General features: G+C 50.9%; 1 protein-coding gene across 1 annotated transcript in view; it reads right to left on the reverse strand.

Annotated features, from left to right (window-relative positions):
• The window catches only part of CNTN6 (contactin 6), a 177,028-nt gene that overhangs the window by 58,149 nt on the left and 100,042 nt on the right, over window positions 1-18,837 (reverse strand). Inside the window, exons 6-7 of the mRNA XM_036219494.1 lie at window positions 12,065-12,268; window positions 9,994-10,096 (exon numbers count right to left, since the gene is read on the reverse strand). Of these exons, the coding sequence (XP_036075387.1) occupies window positions 9,994-10,096; window positions 12,065-12,268 (307 nt within the window). The remainder of the gene's footprint in view (window positions 1-9,993; window positions 10,097-12,064; window positions 12,269-18,837) is intronic.

An 18,837-nucleotide genomic window follows, 5' to 3' on the forward strand; every position in this document is an offset into this window, starting at 1 on the left:
AATAGAACTTGGATGCAGGTCTCAGTCGGGACGAGCGACCGGGCGCTTCTCACCAGTCACCCGACGCTTCCTCCCACCACAGACGCGGCTTCCACGAACCCCGGGCTCCAAAGGGCGCCTTTCTCGTTTCGTCCCTGTTCCCTAAGCCGGCCCCTCGCAGCCGTGGACCGCCACCGGGTAATAAAGCCCAGTTCTGTCCACCGGTCCCCCTCCACCCCTCCACCCCTCCGCTCCGCGCTTCTGAAATGAGCATCACCGTAAATGTGGATGTGCAGCCTTCGCTGTGGTCACCACACCGTCCCTGAGCGGGCACCCTATTAATTTTATCTGAAGACAGAGAATACATTTGTTAACCGTCTGGCCTGGTTCACCCTTAAGTGGAAGTTAAATTAAACTCTCCACACACTAGTAGGAACTGTGTTTCAGTTCTACAGTTTGAGGCCATAAATAGAATTTTCATTACTAGCGCTATTTGAGAAAGCTTATATTTCTCCCCTGGATTTCCTAAACCTCATTATCCACAGCTTAAATCCAGGCCATACCCAGTTTTTAACTAGAAGCTGGTGCAGAGAACGAGTTTCCTAAGACGCTTATACTGGGATTATTTCTAACTTGAACCTCATTGCAGCAGCCTCGTTTCATCTCAGAGCGGGGCGGAGGCGCAGGGCCGGCGGGGGGAGCTGTCGCCAGACCTCCAGGCCATTCAGCTGGCAGCTCTCATTTCCCCGGGTTGAAATTGTCACGCGAAGGGCCTGGGACATAAGACCGTCCTGTGGGGACTCGGGACACCCAAATTCATGAGTTCCGTAGAAAGGTAATCTCGCTGCCAGGGACGGAGACCGGACACCTGTTTTCCGAGTGACGTAAACGCGGCCGGGCTCCTGGCCTGGCCTGCTGGCCGGTGCACCCTGGTTTCCCCTGGGCGAAGTCTGTGGGCGCACGGGTCCCCGTCTGCTGGTTGGCACCACAGCTGCTGCAGGCAACTGAAAAGCCACCACTGGTCTGTCCGTGACAACCGCGGTGGCAGAGTGACCCCGCCTGCAGGGCGGAGGGGCGCGGGCAGATCTGGGGTGACCGAGTACGCACACCTGACGCGTCTGGGCCTGGCTCCCTCTGTGCCTTCGGCTGGAGGTGGCGACAGGCACGTGAAAGGCTTCCTGAGAGATCCAACAAGCACACGCCGGGGAGCGGACATTCTGCAGTGTAAAGTTTCCACCCCGAGTGAGGCTTACTCAATCGCCTTGTGGCCGCGGTTCTCAGCGCGGACTGCAAGGTTTTACTGGCCAAAGATCTTGCCGGCGTGGAGTAAGCACACACTCACGGCCCTGGAGCCACGCGGCCGGGTTCAGTGGGGCCCTACACCCCGCAGTTAATTGACAGCTCATGCAGAATCTTTATGTGCCCTGGAGGCAAGCTGAAGTCCGAGAACTTTCCGGAGGCCACGGCTGAGCCAGATCTGGGGTTTTGTCGCCCCTTTATACACAATGCTAACCATAAATAAGTATCTCTCCCACCACGAGTCCTGTGCTGCCCTGTAGTAGAAACAACAAAAATTTGGTCAAGGTGGGTGAGTTTCTGGAGGTTTATGTTCCTTCAAATTTACAGGGCTCGACCTCAGCTCAGTGCACAGCCATGAACGTGTACGTGGAAAGAAATAAAGCAGATACTGACTGCGATGTATTAACATTCAATCATTCTCTTGCTAACATATCTGACACATTACCAAGCAAATTTTGTAGGCCAGGCACTGAGCTAAGTGTGTCACTGAACCCACGTGACATTGCTTTGAGACGCTGGGGCCTACGCTTTGGGACAAGGTGCTTTGGGACAAGGTGCTTTCGGACGCACGCCCAGTACCACATGGAAATTTAGAAAGAAGGACCTGAACCACACTGTCTTTCCACAGAGGCCAAGCTCTAAGCCATCATCCTTTGCCTGAAGTGACCAGCTACAAACTGACAGCCACCTTATCGGGTGTGTGACGTGTGCTCAGAAAGACATTTGTCATCGAATGAGCTAATGCGTTTTACGACCCTCGGTAGAGTTCACTTTTTCCAAGGGCCAGAAGGTGAAATCGTAGATTCTTTTAAAGAACACGTTGAGACGCCTCCCAGTTCCAGTCAGGTTTCTAGGGATGGGCTCCGAGGTCGCCTGGAGGAAAGGCGGCACGTGACGCCTCCTCCCCCGGCTTGGCCCCCGCCTGGCTCTGACGTTTCCTCTCCCGCAACTGCCAGGTACCTAAAACCTAAGAGCCGTGGGTCTCCCGAGACATGGGGTGACAGACAGGATGGGAAGGAAGGATGAGGAGCTGCTTCCAGAAGCACGTAGACTCTTCTTGGATGATTTCTGAGCCTCTAAATTAGTTTAATTTTAGAAGCAGCGCTGTAAAAATCCAAGTTCTGGTTTGGAAAGAATTGAAAGGAGCATTTGCCGCTGGATCCAGAGCGTGTCTCTAGGCTCGGAAGGGGCCCCTGGAAGGCTGGATCCCTGGTCTCTGAGGGTGGCCCCTGCCCAGCGGGTCCGGAGGGGGCCTTGGCGCCACGTCCCAGAAGCCTGAGTGTCTACACCACAGTCCCATTTTCTCCAAACACGCCGAGCAGCTCAGGTGGATGCGGGCAGCGTGGGGCGGCGAGGGCGTTCATTACCCCGTCGTCCGGGACGACGACACGTGGAAACACAGCCAACCGCAAGGAGAGTGGGCGCCACCCCGTCGGGCCCGGCGGAAAGATAGTCCCCGCGCCACTGCCGTTAGGAGGGCACAGAAGACCCTCGAACGGCCTGCAGACGCACTCGTGGCACATATTTTAAAGATTTAAAAAATATGTATATTTTATAAAAGGATAAGCTTTGTAGTGTAATAATTGTTTTGAAATAGAATTTTGAGTTGAAGAATATATACATCAAAATACGAAGAGTAGGTACACTCTGGGGGAGAAATTAAGAGTAAAGTTAATTTTACTTTTTTCTTTTGCCCTGCCTGCATTTTTATCATTTTCTTAAACTAACGTGTTTGACTGTTGCGCCAACACAAGAAGAGACAGGCCTCGCCGAGCGTTTTCTGCTGTGTTGTTCTATTCCGCGGTGAGCGAAGCGTGGTGGGATGCTCGCCGCCTCCTCGCCCGCCCCGCGAGCTCTCGCTTCACAGTCAGCCGCAGGGCCCGGGTCCTGCTGCTCAGGTCCGCTCTGGGGAGGGGGGGGCGCGTTCCCAGTCACTCGGCCTGTCTGCTCTGGGGGTCACGTGCCCAGTCGCTGCGCCTGTCTGCTCTGGGGGTCACGTGCCCAGTCGTTGCGCCTGTCCGCTCTGGGGATGGGGCGCGTTCCCAGTCGCTGCGCCTTCCTGGGCCCCTCCCCTGCAGGGGGCACTCCGCCGGGAGCACCAGTGGCTGTCTGCACACCCCCCGCTCCGTCGCCTGGTCCCACTTCTTCCGTCTCCACGACACACTCGCTCCACTTCTCATGCCCGGATCATTCGGTTAAAGTGTTTATACTTGAACACAGGAAACCAGCAGAGAAAATCAACAAAAGCAAACACCGGCTCTTGGAAAAGATCGATGAAACTGACACGTCTCTGGGCTGAACTTACCAAGAAAAAGAGAGGGAAGACACAAATAACTAATATTGGAAATGAAAAATGAGCCACTACTACTGGTCTCATCGACTTTAAAAAAATGATAGATGAGATTAACCAAGTTGCCAAAATCCTCACAAGGAGAAATGCACCATCTGAGCAGACTTATAACTATTAAAGAAATGTCATCAGTAATTAACGACCTTCCCAAACAGAGAGCACCAGGCCCACGTAGATTCACTGATAAATTCTCCAAACATGCACGATAAAAATAATTATCTATAATCTCTCCTAGAAAATTGAAGCAGAGAGAGCCATTCTAATTCCTTCTGTGAAGCCAGCATTTCCCAAATATCAACCTGAGACAGGGAAGCTTCAAGAAAGAAAGACGACAGACTGACATCTCCCCTTAATGCAGTCGGAAACATCCTCAACAGTGTCAGCAAAGCGAATCCAGCAACGTTTAAAGAGATTTATACAGCACAATCAAATGGCCCGTATTCCAGGTATGCAAGACTGGTTCAATATTTGCAAATTAATTTGTGTAATCCACTACTCAACAGAAGAAACATCACACAGTCGTTTTGATTGGTATAGAAATAGCATTTGGAAAAATTTGACACTGATCATAGTAAACACTCAAAGCAAACTAGGAAAAGAGAGAATTTCCTTGATGTAATGAAGAATGTCTTTAAAAAATATCGAGTTGACATCGTGCTAGATAGTGAGAAACTGGGTGCTTTCACCTTAAGATCAGGAAAGAGGCAAGGTTATCACTTCTCACCACTCCCATTCAGCATACCATTAGAAATCTTAGCTAAGAAAATAATACAATAAAAAAGAAGTAAAAGGTATATAGATTGGAGGTGAGAAACAAAACTCTTTGTTCACAGATGACAATGTAAAAAATCTCAAAGAACTGACAAAAAATAAGTCCAGAATTAATGAACTATAATAGCGAGTTTACAAAGTAGAAGGTTAATATAATGAAATAAATTATTTTCCTTTATACCAGCAATGAGCAGATGGAATTTGAATTAGACAATTGGAATACAATTTAAAATACAATACTGTTTATGTTAGCACGCCAAATTGAAAAGTTTAGGTTTAACTCTAAAATAATGTGTACAGAATCGTCGTGTGGAAAACCATAACACTAGCAGGAAAACAACAGAAGATGTAAATAAATGGAGAAATGTTCTCTGTTCATGGAACAAAAACACTCGGTCTTGTCAGTGCTTCCCAGGGTGTCGTGACAGGCTGGGCGTCATCGCTGTCAGAGGCCGGGGAAGGGGGGGTTAGAGATAAACCGGGTCTGAGGCCTACGTGGGAAAGCAAATGCACGGAAGAGCCCGCTCGACACTGAGGAAGAACGGAGTTCGAGCCCCAACGTCGCCCAGCGTTGAGACGGGCCGTAAAGCCACAGCAATTAGGACGACGTGGTCGTGGCAGGGAACAGACACACAGGTGAACAGGGCAGGGCGGCTGACCTGCACGCACATGCTCCACGTGTCCCTGACAGAGGAACAAAGGTGACGTGATGGGAAAAAGACAGTCTCTTCAACAAACGCGGGATGACCGGACATCCATGTGCGATAAAAGGAGTCTAGACACAGACATTAAGCCTCTCATGAAAATTAACTCAAAATGAGCCATGGAGCAAAGCGTAAAACATAAGACTGCAAAACCTCTAGAAGACGACAGAGGAGAAAATTTAGGTAGGCTTGGACTTGGCGATGAGTCTTTAGATGAAATACCGAAAGCATAATCCGCTAAAGAAAAAACGATGTCCTATGTCGTTAAAATTAAACACCCGTGCTCTGTGCAAGACCCTGTTAAGAGATTGAAGACACGAGCCGCAGGCTGGGAGAAAACATTTACAGAACACGCATTTGCCTTGTGTCCGAAGTGTGCAAAGAACTCACAACCCGACAGTAAGAAAACAAGCGCCCCTAGTAAGTGGACAGAAGATCTGGACGCGCCTCTCTCCCCGCCTCTCTGGAAAGAATTACTGACTGAACGAGGAGCCGACGCACATTTGCCGAGGTAATGAATGCCTGGTGCTCGAGCTGCCCGGCGAGTGAGTGTGGGGACCGCAGTGACCCGCGCTTCCGAGCCGGTCCTCCGGGACTGTTAGCGCGAAACCGACATGGAGACCCCTGGTCTCCCGCTGGGTGTTTCTTCTTTTTACCTCCGCAGCCAAAGCAGCTTCAGCAATGACCATGATTAATGCAGTTGTTACTACTTGTTGATTATTAAGGGCCAGAAATGCTGGTAGGTGAGTAGGTACGTGGGCTAGTATTCTGGTCCTTATAAAAATCCTGCTCTATCATCTATCTATATCTATCTGTCATCTATCACTTATCTATCTATCTATCTATCTATCTATCATCATCATCATCCATCATCTATCATCTGTCTATGATCTATCCATGATCTATCATCTACCTGTCTTCTATATTATCTAATTTTGGTCTTTGTTTTACGGATAAGAAACAGGTCACAGTATCATAGCTATTGACAAGGGAACTTAGGATTTAAACCCTAATTCTTTGAATTCAAAGCCTATCTCGCTCCAGAGATAAATGTTAGTGAAGGTGCTAACGAACCATTCAGACCTCCACCAGGGAGTGTGTGTGTGCAAGAGTGTGTGTGTGTGTGGGGGGGCTAGGGAAAGTGCTAACAAAGTATTCTGTCCTCCAGGGAGTGTGTACGTGTGTGTGTACACGTGCTTGTGTGTGCATGTGTGTGCATGTATGTGTGTGCATGTGTGTTAAAGGTTAGTGTCTTTCGATTTCTTGGAGATTGGCTTGAAGATTTGTCAGTTTTCAGCTTTATTGTTTGAGTTCATAAAAACATTTCACAATAAACCCACCCTTACAAATGCACAATTTAAAAAGCAAGACTTTTGATTTTCTGATTATCAGATAATTAATTATGCCTACCTCATAATTAATTTTCTAGGGTGTGCATTGTTTTATTTTTGTTAATTTTGCAAATTTAGAAAGGTTGGTATGGTATCTGGTAGATGCTGACTTTTATAATGGACTAAAAAGCGTTTGAAGTATCTTCGAAATGTTTCGACTATAATGCAATTTGTTTTCTGAAAACTACCGGCAAGCGTACGCGAACACTCTCTTTGGTAGTAGCTCACATTCTTATAGCAGCTTCCAAAGTGTGCAAAGCATTTTCATAGACATTTTGTCCATGTGAAGAAATAAGCGAAGCATCGACACTCCAGTGCGCCGACCACCGTCGCTTTGCCCCAGAGGGTGTTCGGAGGTCTTGTCTTAATCTCGAGAAATTCCAATTCCACGCAAATGACTTAATTTAATAAACATAATCTCAACAGTGATTTTATCAGATAAAACATTATGGTGTATATTCCATTAAATCAATGATGTTTTTGACAATTGTCTATGAAGTTCAATTAAGTAATTCTCATCATTTTCACATTCTTCTTTAATTTATATCATGCGCAAAAGATTTTTTTATGTATAAACTTAACAGTGGATGTATAACTTATCAGTTAATTTTTTTGTCCATACATATCAAATTTACCGTTTTGAGAGGATATTAACTATTATTTTTCCAACTAAACTTCCCTGCATCAAATATTGCTAACCTCAGTTTCATCAGGACATGTAGGTGCTCCCGCACGTTTTTAGATGATAAATGTCGTTGTGTTAATTTGTATTGGTTGTCAGCTTTTAATATGGTGATTGTTTCCATTACCACAACTCTAATAAAAAAAAAAAGAAAGATGGTTTTATTTAGTCCTAAATTCTCCATTTCAGAATTCTCAACAATTTACTTCATGTAGTCTACAGCTTCACTTCGTCTTGTCTGAATGGTGAATCTGCTTCTCGGGGCATGTACCATGACTGGAACAAAGGGCTGAGGTCAAACGCTGAGCTCTATGTGAGCTGGCCAAAATTGCCCGACTCTGGCTTTTTCTTTCTTGACATCCCTCAATTTCATAGCAGGCTGGGCTAAAAAGGGGTGTGGGTCTATGTCTTATGTGGCATAACTATGCTCCCCAAAGTGCAGACTAAGTTATTACTTTTCACCCATCGATGTTAATCGTGTGTGAGTGTGTGCGTGTGTGCGTGTGTGTGTGTGTATGTTTGTGGAGAGACGGGAAAGTGGAGATTTACACCCAGTCAGTCAGATGAGCGGTATGTGGTTGTTCGGATATAATTCTTTTCATGTTTCCATACGTTTGCTTTTTTTTTTTTTAGAAATAAAATGAGAACTAAATAAAATTTACAAATTTGATATGTGAGCAATTTGAAGCCCATATCGACCAACTAAGTCCCCTCCTCTTTTCCACATCAGACAGCCCCTGCTTGCTGCTTTCCGTCCTGTCTTGTCACCTGTGCTGCGGCTGAGAAGAAAGACGCAGGCTTGAGAGACGCGAGAACTCAGTCTCCCTGAGACGGCGACTTCGGGTTTGCCCATCCCGCTAACGCGAACACTGGTCACTCGGAAAGAGGCCGGGACTGGCGTTTTGGGTTCAGGATAGTTCAGTGAACATTTACTGACCGAATGCTGAGCCCAGTGCTGTTTTTTTTACATGTATTTTCCACTCTAATCTTCAAAACAAACTCCTTTTGGATGAGAATTTGGACATTCAGAGGTGAGAAAGCAGGTTTGCTGAGGGTCAGCCAACTCTTGAGAAGAACGCATACTCACCCCGCCTCTGCTGACCTGAGAGCAGTTTCCTGAGCCATTGAAAGTTACTAGTTAGAAGTTAGAATCCGCAGGGACTAGTTTGATTGCCCTCACCTTCCTCATAGAGGCATGCTACTGAACAGGCTACTCATCCAAGCTGAGCCTTGACTTTGTCATAAATAATAAAAATACGATATCCCCTTTGTCATTATGATGATTATATATACATCATAAATTCTGAGTTATGCTTACTTAACAAATGAATTTTTTTAAGTAAGAGTCTTGAGAACTAGTCTCAATAATTTTTAGTTATTTATTATGTAAGAGTATTTTTAAATTTTCAGAAATCCATACTTTCTGATGCCAAATATGGCAGAAAAAGCTATTGATATTCTTTGCAGATACCTTTCATTGGTTTTCTTTTTAAATAAATCATCTAACTCTCAAAGTATTTTGCTGACAAACATTTTTTTTTTTTGTAAAATTTCTGAGAAAACTTGGAAAAGGTCAAAGTCCATCATATCTAAAAGGCAGGCAAACAAATGAAAACTATGACATAAAGTCCCTGTTTGTCACCTTCTTATGAATAATTTAATCGATCAATAATTATTGGACAAATACCATGGGACCAGTACTGTATGAAAATAAAAAAACGATCCTTTTAATACATGAAAAATGAATGACCTGAAAAAGTTATTTTAAGATTTACAAAACTTCACATATAGAACAGAACTTATAAGATTTCGTAACCGGCACTACTTGGGTTGCATGCAGTTTCTGTAAAAACGAGATGGAGACTTTAAGGGCTGTCTCCCACAGACTGGGCTGTAAATCACCGTTTCTAAATGTAATGACGCCATAGGAACAGACTCTGGATTTAAAAGTATCCCTCAACACTGCTGGTGAGAGTCAAGTCTCTCACTACTCAAAGTGCGTTCTACAGAGGAGAACCACTCTCACTTGGAAGCTTGCTGGGAATGCAGTCACACCTCGGTGCAGACCTACAGACTCTCCATTCAACCACGTGGCCCAGGTAACACACACACATCCGTGTTTAAAAAAGGCAGATCTAGTCTGTCTGTCTCGTTATTTGGGGACTGGTGTTCATAGGCATAAAAATAAATTGTGCCTATCAAAGGTAAAGAAATGTCTAAATATCATATGCAAAAAGTACAGCTGTTTGGCTGGCTTAGAAGCTTCCGAACCCGATGGCGAAAAGCAGGTATCTGAGCAAAACAGAACACCTCCCCCGCCCGGGGCCGGCTGGGCTCAATTCTAATTACCCGCTGTGGACAACAGCCTTTAATTAGTCTTATTTTAGAAACTAACGGTGCAGGTTTTTCATTTACAATTACTGCTGATTAATTAAGCCGGGCCACACTGCAGGCGATGGCCGTGTGGACGCAGGGCACGGTGGCGGGCGCGGTGGCGGGCAGGGCGCGTCGCGGGCTCAGTGGCTTGCCCAGCACCTTACACGGGCTCACTTACCCTTGTGCCGTGTGCTGCCTCAACGAGCCTCATTATGCTCAAACTAGAGGAGACACCAGACATTTAGGGCACAATTGCGGCCCTGACCATTTTCGGAGTATTAGGCATGTTTGTTTAAATTCCAATCAGAAAGTTTCACATTTGCCCAGCATTTGAAATTTATCTGGTAAGTTACCTTAGAGCAATGTTTGAATAAAAAAAGTTCTTTTTTTTAAAAAAAAAAAAATTAAAACACCAGGAAACACAAAACAAAACAGCCTTACTTTCCAAGGGCAAAGCATTCCAGTTTTACAGATGAATCCTGTGCGGCGTGTACAATGTCGGGAAAACGCACTTCGATCTTCGGCTCATATTGCCCCATCACACCTGTTAAATATCAAAAGAGCTGGCAGCGTTTCCAGAGAGCAGAAGTTTTCTGTGACGTAAACGTTTCATTAACCAAAAACTCTAATTATTTCGTCCTTCCGTTAACATTTCTGTATACTTTAATGAGTGACAGAGAGCAAGGAAACGTCACGATGTCATCTACGGAATTCATCATTTCCCCTCTACCCTGAAAGATACACCCCACGTCGGCGTCTTCAGAAAAATGAGTGTCACCAATACTCCTAGATTCTAAAATGCTTCTGAGCTGACACGGAGGTTACTCTCTTAAGACACCCAGATCTGGAACCCTTCTTGGAACTCATGGGGTCAGATCGGTTGAGGAATAAAGAAGTTTTGGTTAACGCCTCTCTCAACCCGAAAGCTCAGTATTTCTGCAACAAAAATCTAGGAAGTAATCACACTAGTCGAGATACGTGAACACAAAAATATTCCTGTCATTTTCTTGAGGTTTTACTGCTAAATGCGATTACTGCACTCTTATAAAAAAAATGCTTGTTTTCAGTTTAAAAATTTCCAGGAAGGAACTGTGGGCATGGCTAAGGCAAGAATGGACAGCAGCTTACGGTGTTTTAAATAAGCTACGAGCCCGAGGTGTGGTGACAGGCAGGACCGCGCCTCCTTAGCCTGACTGATTTAACCAACGACAAGCTGAGATTATTCAAACTTTTGATCATCTCTTTACTGAAACTCCAAACAAACACTGGAGTAATACATTCCTAAAATAAATGGTTATTGGTGAGCAGTAAAATTGCACGAAAGGCAAAAGTTGCAAAATACATACCTAACAGGAACACCTCGTTTTTAAGACCTCGATCCTTCTAGGCTCTCAAACAGGCCCTGGTGAGCAGGGGGTGGAGCACCGTGTCATCCACCTAAGTTGGTGGTTTTATTTTCCATTTTCCTGACGTCTGGTGTTTTCTGAGTGACTATTTTTAGGAGAAGTTTCACTTTCTAAACATTATGTCTGTTGTTAATATATTGAACACGGTAGAAGGGACGGAAGTGTAAAGGAATCCGGACGGCGAGGAGCCGGAACGAAGAGTAAATGGAAAAAAGTGGACGGACGCAGCAGCATTTATTTCTCTGCGTGTGATGGCTTGGAAGCCACCAGTTCCGCTCGCCATTCTTAGCCTCATGGTCCTGCTCTTCTCAAACTCTGCAGAGGGAGGAACACTGCGGGGCATCCCCTTTCGAGCCCAGAATCTGATCATAAAAATGCGTCAGCAGACTTTCCGTCTTTGCGTTTCTCACTGTGAATGTTTAACTAAAGAGTCGACTGGCGGGCGTTTCTACTTCAGAACTCCCCTAGATTCCCCTGTTCTCTCGATCTTGCACCAGCTATGACCTGACAAGCTCCAGAACTCATCAGAGACCAACCTGACGTACGCTTCCCGGAGGAATGGAGTGACTATGAATCTCGTATTTCGTTTCTCTTTGCGATGCTCATTGTGAATGTTGGCTTGCTTTTCTTTCTTTGGATGTAATTCCCCCCTCCCCCCATTTTGCCAGTCAGGTAAACAAAAGGTGAACAAAAAAAAGACACATGTGGGAGAAAAAGAGGCATTAAAGAGAAGCCGCATCACGTGATCATTGAAAACATATCGATTCAATGAATCAACTCGGCTGCGCCCACACATGCGTGCACACACACCTGTTCCTCGAGCCAATACCGCCTTCCGCAAAGCGCTCCCTTGGCCTGGACGAGACGGGCCGGCCGGCCGCAGAGAAGAGACGGCACGGGAGGGACCCAGGCTCACGCGTACTGGCCCGTCGGGGCGAATCCCAGAACTGTCTGTTATCGTTTTTGATAAGACCTGATTTCCATCACACTTGTGAGCGGAGCTCAATGCAGAGATGAGGTGCCTCCCCAAAGCAGAGGGAAGCACAAGGCTCCGCCGCCCTCCCCAGGCCCCGAGAGCTGGTCCCCAGGACAAGCCAGCGTCTTACCGTCGGGGCGCTGCACCAGCGGCGTGGGCGGCCCCCGCACGCTCCTCTGGGCCTCCTGGTTCGTGACGAAGCAGGTGTAGTTGCCCACGTCTGACGGCTCCACCTTGGCAATGTACAAGTTCCCCGTCTCTTGGGACACAAACCTCCTGCTGTCCTCTTGGACGTGCAAAGGGCTATCGTTGAAGGTCCACGCGTAAGATAAACCTGGAAGACAGAAAGGAAAAGTAGTGCCCTTGCTGGGTCCTGAGCAGACAGGGCGGGGCCCTTCTCTGCCGACTCTATGTCTGCCGCCCTGGGGGAACTGTAACATCCTCTTGTGTTCAAATACATCCCCGTTTGGACGGTAAATTCTGTAGTCTTCCTGCCCACGAGGCCCAGAACGCAGCAGCAGTAACTGTGGCCGGCGGGGGTGACAGAGCCCCGTGAGCGCGTGGGGTGGGCCCAAACGCCACAGCGGGGGCCGCGGCTGGTGGACGAGGCGGCGAGCAGACACGGCGAGCAGACACGGCCAAGCAGAGGACGGGTGAGCTTCGCTTGAGAAGTTGCAGAAAAGGTTTACTTTGCAGTCGGCCAGCGGTCCGATCTCTGCTGCGGCGTGGTCTGCCCCGCCCCCAGCACCCCCTCGGCCCCCCCTAAGAGCCACGCTTTGGATCAAGGGTGCGTACACGCAGCTCGCTGTTTTTCCAGTCTCGGAAACGTGCTCTGACACTGTCACGCTATGCCTGGATGTTGGACCTTTGTCGTCCCTCGCAAGCCCCGGCCGAGGTCTCTGTCCTTTCTCCTGCCTCCTTTCCGATGCCCTCTGCTGCCTCGCTTCTAAGCCAGTTGCGCATCTCCACGAAGAGAGGCTCAGAGCTCTTCTGCTGGAAACCAGAGCGCCACCCAGGGAGGGTTTTCCTTCAGCACAAAGAGGAGGGAAAACGCAGGGCCGTCTCCCGCTGTCAGGGACGCCTCGGCTTTCGAGCCCCTGCGGAGCGAAGAGGATCTTGAGCAAATTTCCAAGGCCGTGTGTCAGCACCAGGGTGTTTATTTGATACCTGTTTTGGGAGAGGACCAGGCTCCACTCCCTGAAAGCCTAGGCCTCCCCCTTCGCTCAACGAAAATGACAGGGCGCCACCAGGTCCCCCCAAGTCTTCGTTTCCTTTACCCTATGGTCTGGGACCCGACACCGTCACGCCCATTCCTCCCTTGGTGAATTCATTTTTACCTGCTAAACCGTTTTGATCTGTTCCTATATGTGGTTTATCCTTCAACGGTGGAGCTTTTAGCGGCTACTGGAAGAGTATGGTCCAGAAATAGAAGAGATTCCATAAAGGCTAACACGGGAATTAGAAAGCGCTCTCCTGCCGCACCTGGTTCACCGTCCCAGCGACCCGTGCAGTGAGGCTGCGCAGTCATTGCTGGCCTGCCCGTCACGCACGGGAGGGGCCCGGAGCCAGGCGAGCAAAGGCGATTTCCAGAGCGACATCCCGGACACGCCTGAGTCCCCGAGGCGCCGCACCTTCTGCTCGTCCCTTGCCACCACCTTCCGCTCCGCAGGTTTTCAAGGAGTCCGCTCTCTGCGTCGCCGCTCACCAGGGCCCCCATTCCCCACCCACGACTGCTGGCAAACGCCAAGCTGCCTGCCCGTCCCAGCCTGTGACATCAGGACAGCTGCTCCTCACCCCATTCCGTCTGCATCCACGCACCTGCCCTGAGTTCAATTCCCACAGAATCTGCCAGAGCTAAAGGTTAATCGTTGTTCGAAGTCACTGCCGTGTTCGCAGCTTCATGAGCAGAGATAGAACACGTCTGTGAAACATTGAAAAAGTAATTCTTCTCTGCAGCGGCCTCCCGAGGGCAGGGTTTGGAGCTGAACGCGGGTCGCAGCGCAGGGGCCCGTGGCACGACACGCCCCCCGCCCCAGGCCGCACCGCTGCTGCGGGGCCTGGCGCCCTGACAGCCTCTGGCGACGCTGGCCCCGGGGCCATCTCCGCGCTGACAGTCCCCGGCACCAAGAGCGAAACTCGGGGTCCTCTGCGTGAAGGCGCAAAGGCAAGCGTGGGTCCTGGGGTGGGGGGCACCCCTTAGACACCTGCTTGGGGGGTAGGGAGCCTGGAGGACGGGGCGCCTCGGGCTGGAGATGCCAGGGTGCCTGGGAAGGCGGGGCCGAGGCGCCGTCCGGCCTGCGCTCACGTCGTCCCGGTGAACGGGCAGAGGGGACAGAGAGTACAGGGGCCCTTTCCTGCCCGCCCTGGCCGGCCGGTCCTGTCCTTCCTTCCCTCGCCCACGGCGCTCCATAGTCAGTTACTGTGTGGCTAGTTTGTGTATTTTTAATGGGGAAAGAAAAAGAGACCCTGCACATTAAAAGTGTAAAATCCTTCTCGTTTGGCTTTTCTTAATTAAATGTATAATTCATGAGCCACTTAAGTGGAAACCGTTGAATTTTTTAAATATTTCCCCACCGCCCATGACATTTACCCGTCATCAATGACCGTGGTGCGTGTTCCTGTAACCACTCGGCGGTGCCATTCGCGCAGGACCGACCGGCCCTTCCCGACGCGTAGTCTGCAGCCCCGCGCGCCAGCGTCCTCCGCGCTTTTAATGCCGTCCAGGACCCATCCGCTGCGCCTCCAGCACCCAGCAAACCCTATTTTCCCCAGAGCCTGAGCACGTTGTGACGTCCTGTACAGCCGTCTGTCTCTTACCATGACGTTTAAGATAGAAACACAAAAGACGTGTGCGATTGTGCCCCTGATCCGGGGTGTCGTTTTACTGAGCGCAGCGTCCCACGTGACGGGGGCTGGGACGGCGGGGCGGGCGTGGAGGGCCTCCCTGAGCTCCGAGGGACGGACACCACATGGGCAGCGTGTTACTCTTGAAGTGGAAAATAAATGAGTGGAATAAAGCACCTGAAGTGCAGGGCTCAGACTTAGTGCATAAAGCCCCCCCCCCGCCCCGTGGAACATTCCAGAAGGCATGTGCTTCACCACAAACCCTGCGCAGGGCTCCAGGGTCAATGTGACTGGCTCTTTGGAGGTGAATCACAGTCATGTTAGCTCAGCGGCAGAGACCTAACTCGAGAAAAACGCTCCCCTCTCTGGGAGGAAGTTGTCAGCATGGGCGCCGAGCCAGTTTGCAATGTCGACCAGAGAGGGACAACTACACGGCCACTCGGATCTGAGATCCCACCGCTCCCCGCTTACAACGCGGCCCCCTCGGTGTTACGAGGGCCTTCGGACCCACACACCTCCTGGCCGGACTCGTGGCCTGCAGGCCAACTCTGGCCTTAGCCTTGGACCCTGGGCCTGCCAGGTTCAGAGGACTCTGGGCCCGACTGTGCCCTGGGCAGCCCCTCCTGGGCAAAATGAAGACACAGCGGCCGAGGCCGGGGTTCCTCTCCCCTCTCAGTCCCTCCCTCCACAGGGGGCGCAAGGCAAGGACGCTACGGAGAGGCGAAGCCAGGGCCTCAGCCCCGAAGGCGCTTTGCCTGCCGGGAGGGGCTCGGCGACCTTCTCACTAACCCGCTGGGGCGGGAGCCTGCATGTCATCGAGCGGTAGAGGCCAGGGATGTCACTAAAATCGCGACAATGTGCGGGGCGGTCCCCACGACAGTCGCGCCCCCCAAACTGTCGGTGTGCTGATGCGGAAGGGCCGTGTAAGATGTGTGTGGTGCCGGGCTGCGGCACGGAGCTCTGTCCCACGGGCCGGACGGCGGGGGACGTCCTCCCGGGGGCAAACGAGATGCTACAGGGAGCGGCGGGTGACACAGCCCGGGACCCGGAGGAGCCGACTCTGGCTCCGTCAGCTGCGTGGACGGGGATGGCCCTCCCCCTTCTGGTTCTAGTAGGACATACAAGTCTCAAGCTGGTTGAGGCACCTCCGGGTGGCATTAAGGACATTCAATGCCCCAGCATCGGTAAGGACACGTGCCACCTCCGCATTCAGTTTGTTCAGCGATTAGTGCCCGTTGTGGGCCAGATCGTACCAGACAAACCGGGCAGCAGAATGAACGAGCATCACCTCGAACTGCAGACCCATGACCTTGGTCAAGTCGGCACTAACCTCGTAAACACGGCCACTCAGCTTGTGAGACGGAGACCTCGTCCCTGAGTCATGACGGGAGCTGAGGCCGAGCTGGGTGCCCAGGGCGCAGCGGGCCACACGGCTCTCCTGAGCACAGGGTGTCACATGCTGATTCTACAGGGCGACCCCATATTGAGTTCTCCAAACCAGAACTTTCTCCCGAGGCAGGCAGATCCAGCTCCTCCTCCAAACAGACACCCAAACGCAACACGTTTCAAACAGAGTCCCGAGCCCCCGGCCCAGCCTGCTGCCCCGCTGCTGGGGTCACCCCCACGAGTGGCACCCCCTCATTCCAGCTGCTTAGCCGGAGTCTCGGGGTTCCCACTCACCTTCTCTTACAGTCTACCCCATCTTTCAGGAACCAGCCTCGGCTCGGCCTCTCACCTGCGTCCTGCAGCCGGCTGCTCATCCACCTGTCCGCTGTCATCACCCGGTTCACGCCACCACCATCCTCACCCGAATCCCGGTTGCCGCCTTCTACGTGCTCGTGTTCTACCCGCCACGTGCTCGAGCCTCCAGCATAAAGTCAGAGAAAGTCCTCTGCTCGGCCCCGCGCAGCGCGTCCTAACCTCCGTCCCAGAAAAACCCAGAGGCCCCGGCGTCCCTCGCACGCGGTGTGGGGATCCCCGTCTTCTCCCCTCTGCCCATTTTCCTACCTCCAGCCCAGCCTCACAGCTGTTACCCCGACACGCCAGGCGCAGCCCACCCCGGGGCCTCTGCACGTGCCGCCCCCGCCGCCCGCAGCCTTCGGCCCTGCCCTCCTCTCCGCGCTGGGAGTTCTCTTCACGAATGTCAGGAAAGCCTCTGCGACCTCCGAGCCCAGGGCAGCAATGCCGCCACGCCCCGCCCCCCTTCTCCACAGCTGTTATTACCACCTGTCACACTTGCGTTCCTAAAATCGTATTTCTTTGTTGTGAGATTCGTGGAGCTAAATTGTCACTTTATTCTCTATTATATTCCTGAAGCTCAGTAAAATGAGTGTCACTCAGTCAATAGACAACACGTATTTGTTGAGTGAGTACATGACGCAGGTTCAATGAGGACGATCGTTATCACAAGTATCATTACTACAGCAGCAGGCCGCTGCGGGAACCCCCGCCTCGACACGTCCCAGCGTCCCAGGGAGGGCCCGTCACTGCGGCCACCCACTAAGACAGCACGGCTGTCACTCATGCCAGACCCAGCAGAAAAACAAACTGATGGGCAGGAAGCGGATATGGAAATTCAGCAATTTTTTCTCAGCGTACATTTTCTCATTATCTTATACCCAAATTCTGAAACTTTCCTGGGACTAACCTTCAACGTAAGTTGACTTGTCAACGTTTTTATTGACGCAAACACAAACGCTGGCTCAGCGACGCGGCTGGCTTCCCGCCCCCAACATAGCCGCCCCGCGCTGCTGGCACGAGGTCGCGCATCCTCCCAGCAGAGCGCCGACGTTTTCTCTAAAACAAATTTAGAACCTATGAGTGTTTGAGCCCAGGACCGAGAGCTTTACGTGCAGATAATAAAGAACGCTGGACATGCCGAAACGACTGCTTCACAGACACGGTGATTTTAGCCACTTTGGACGACATGCATCATTTTCTCACTCTGTTGTTTTTAAGTAAAACGTCACGCGAGGCTGGGCCGACTCACCGCACCCAGGAAGGCCGACCGACTGCTTCTTCTCGCCTGTGTCCGGTAGCTCTGGCTTCGGCTCTGGTCTGTACGCCCATTTTGAAAATGTAGAAAAAACTCTGCTTTCAGTCCTGTTGAAAACCCTCGTGCAAAATCTTGGTGCATGTGACCCAGGCCCCAAACAAGAGCTTACCCTTGAGGCGAGTGACAACCCTGGAGTGCCCTCTGCCCGGAGCAGCCAACATCCCTTGCGAGGCTCGACGGCCGTCCCCCGAGGCATGAGTCAAGGAAGAACCGCACCGCCTCCTTCTGTGTGCAGAGAGGTGACTGCAAGAGCCTCCAAAGCCACCGCAGGGGAAACGGAAGGTATTCATTTATCTGACGACCGAGACTTAGTTCTGCCAACCCCCAGGAGGCTAAGTAGGGGGACTGGATTTTTCCGAGATGAGTGTCCAGGTTAAGCATAAGAGGTGTGGCAGGTCGAGAGGGGCCCGTGGGAGAGTGTGTGGGAGGCGAGGGCAGCTTAGGCCACCAGCAGGAGAGTTCGGGACAAAGGACAGTGACAGTGACAGCGAATTGGGAAGCAAGAGCTCCAGTCAGATGTGTGTTGTAGCCGTCTCTGTGTTCTCGCCACAGAACTTGGTAAAATTCACATTTCTCTAAAGTATTTCAGAGATGAAAATGAGGGCTACGTCCTGCCATCCTGGCACAGAGCCGGTCCCATTCGGGGCGCTTGTCACCGGCTGGGAAACTGATGAGGGACGTGAGTATGCCTCTCTCCTCGGAGCACGGAGAATGTTCCTGCTTCGTCTCCAAATATCGCCTGTCCAGGAGACAAAGTGAAACGTGCCAGCCTGGCGTCCTGCCTTGTCCCTTCCTGTCCCCTGTGGGGACCTTCCCCCCGGAGTAACCTTCATCAGCGAGCAGCACAGCGGTGCCCCTGAGACACTAGGGCAGGTGTCGAATGAGACCCAGGCTGCCCATGGCACCTCGGGAGAGAGGCAGCCACGGGCTGGCGCCCGGGCCTCTCCCGGGGGCCGGCCACCCTGTGTCACTGCGTTGGCCCCACGGCGGCTTTGGGACACATG

Source organism: Rousettus aegyptiacus, unplaced genomic scaffold (genome assembly GCF_014176215.1).
Source record: "Rousettus aegyptiacus isolate mRouAeg1 unplaced genomic scaffold, mRouAeg1.p scaffold_m13_p_4, whole genome shotgun sequence".
NCBI classification, from domain to species: domain Eukaryota; kingdom Metazoa; phylum Chordata; class Mammalia; order Chiroptera; family Pteropodidae; genus Rousettus; species Rousettus aegyptiacus.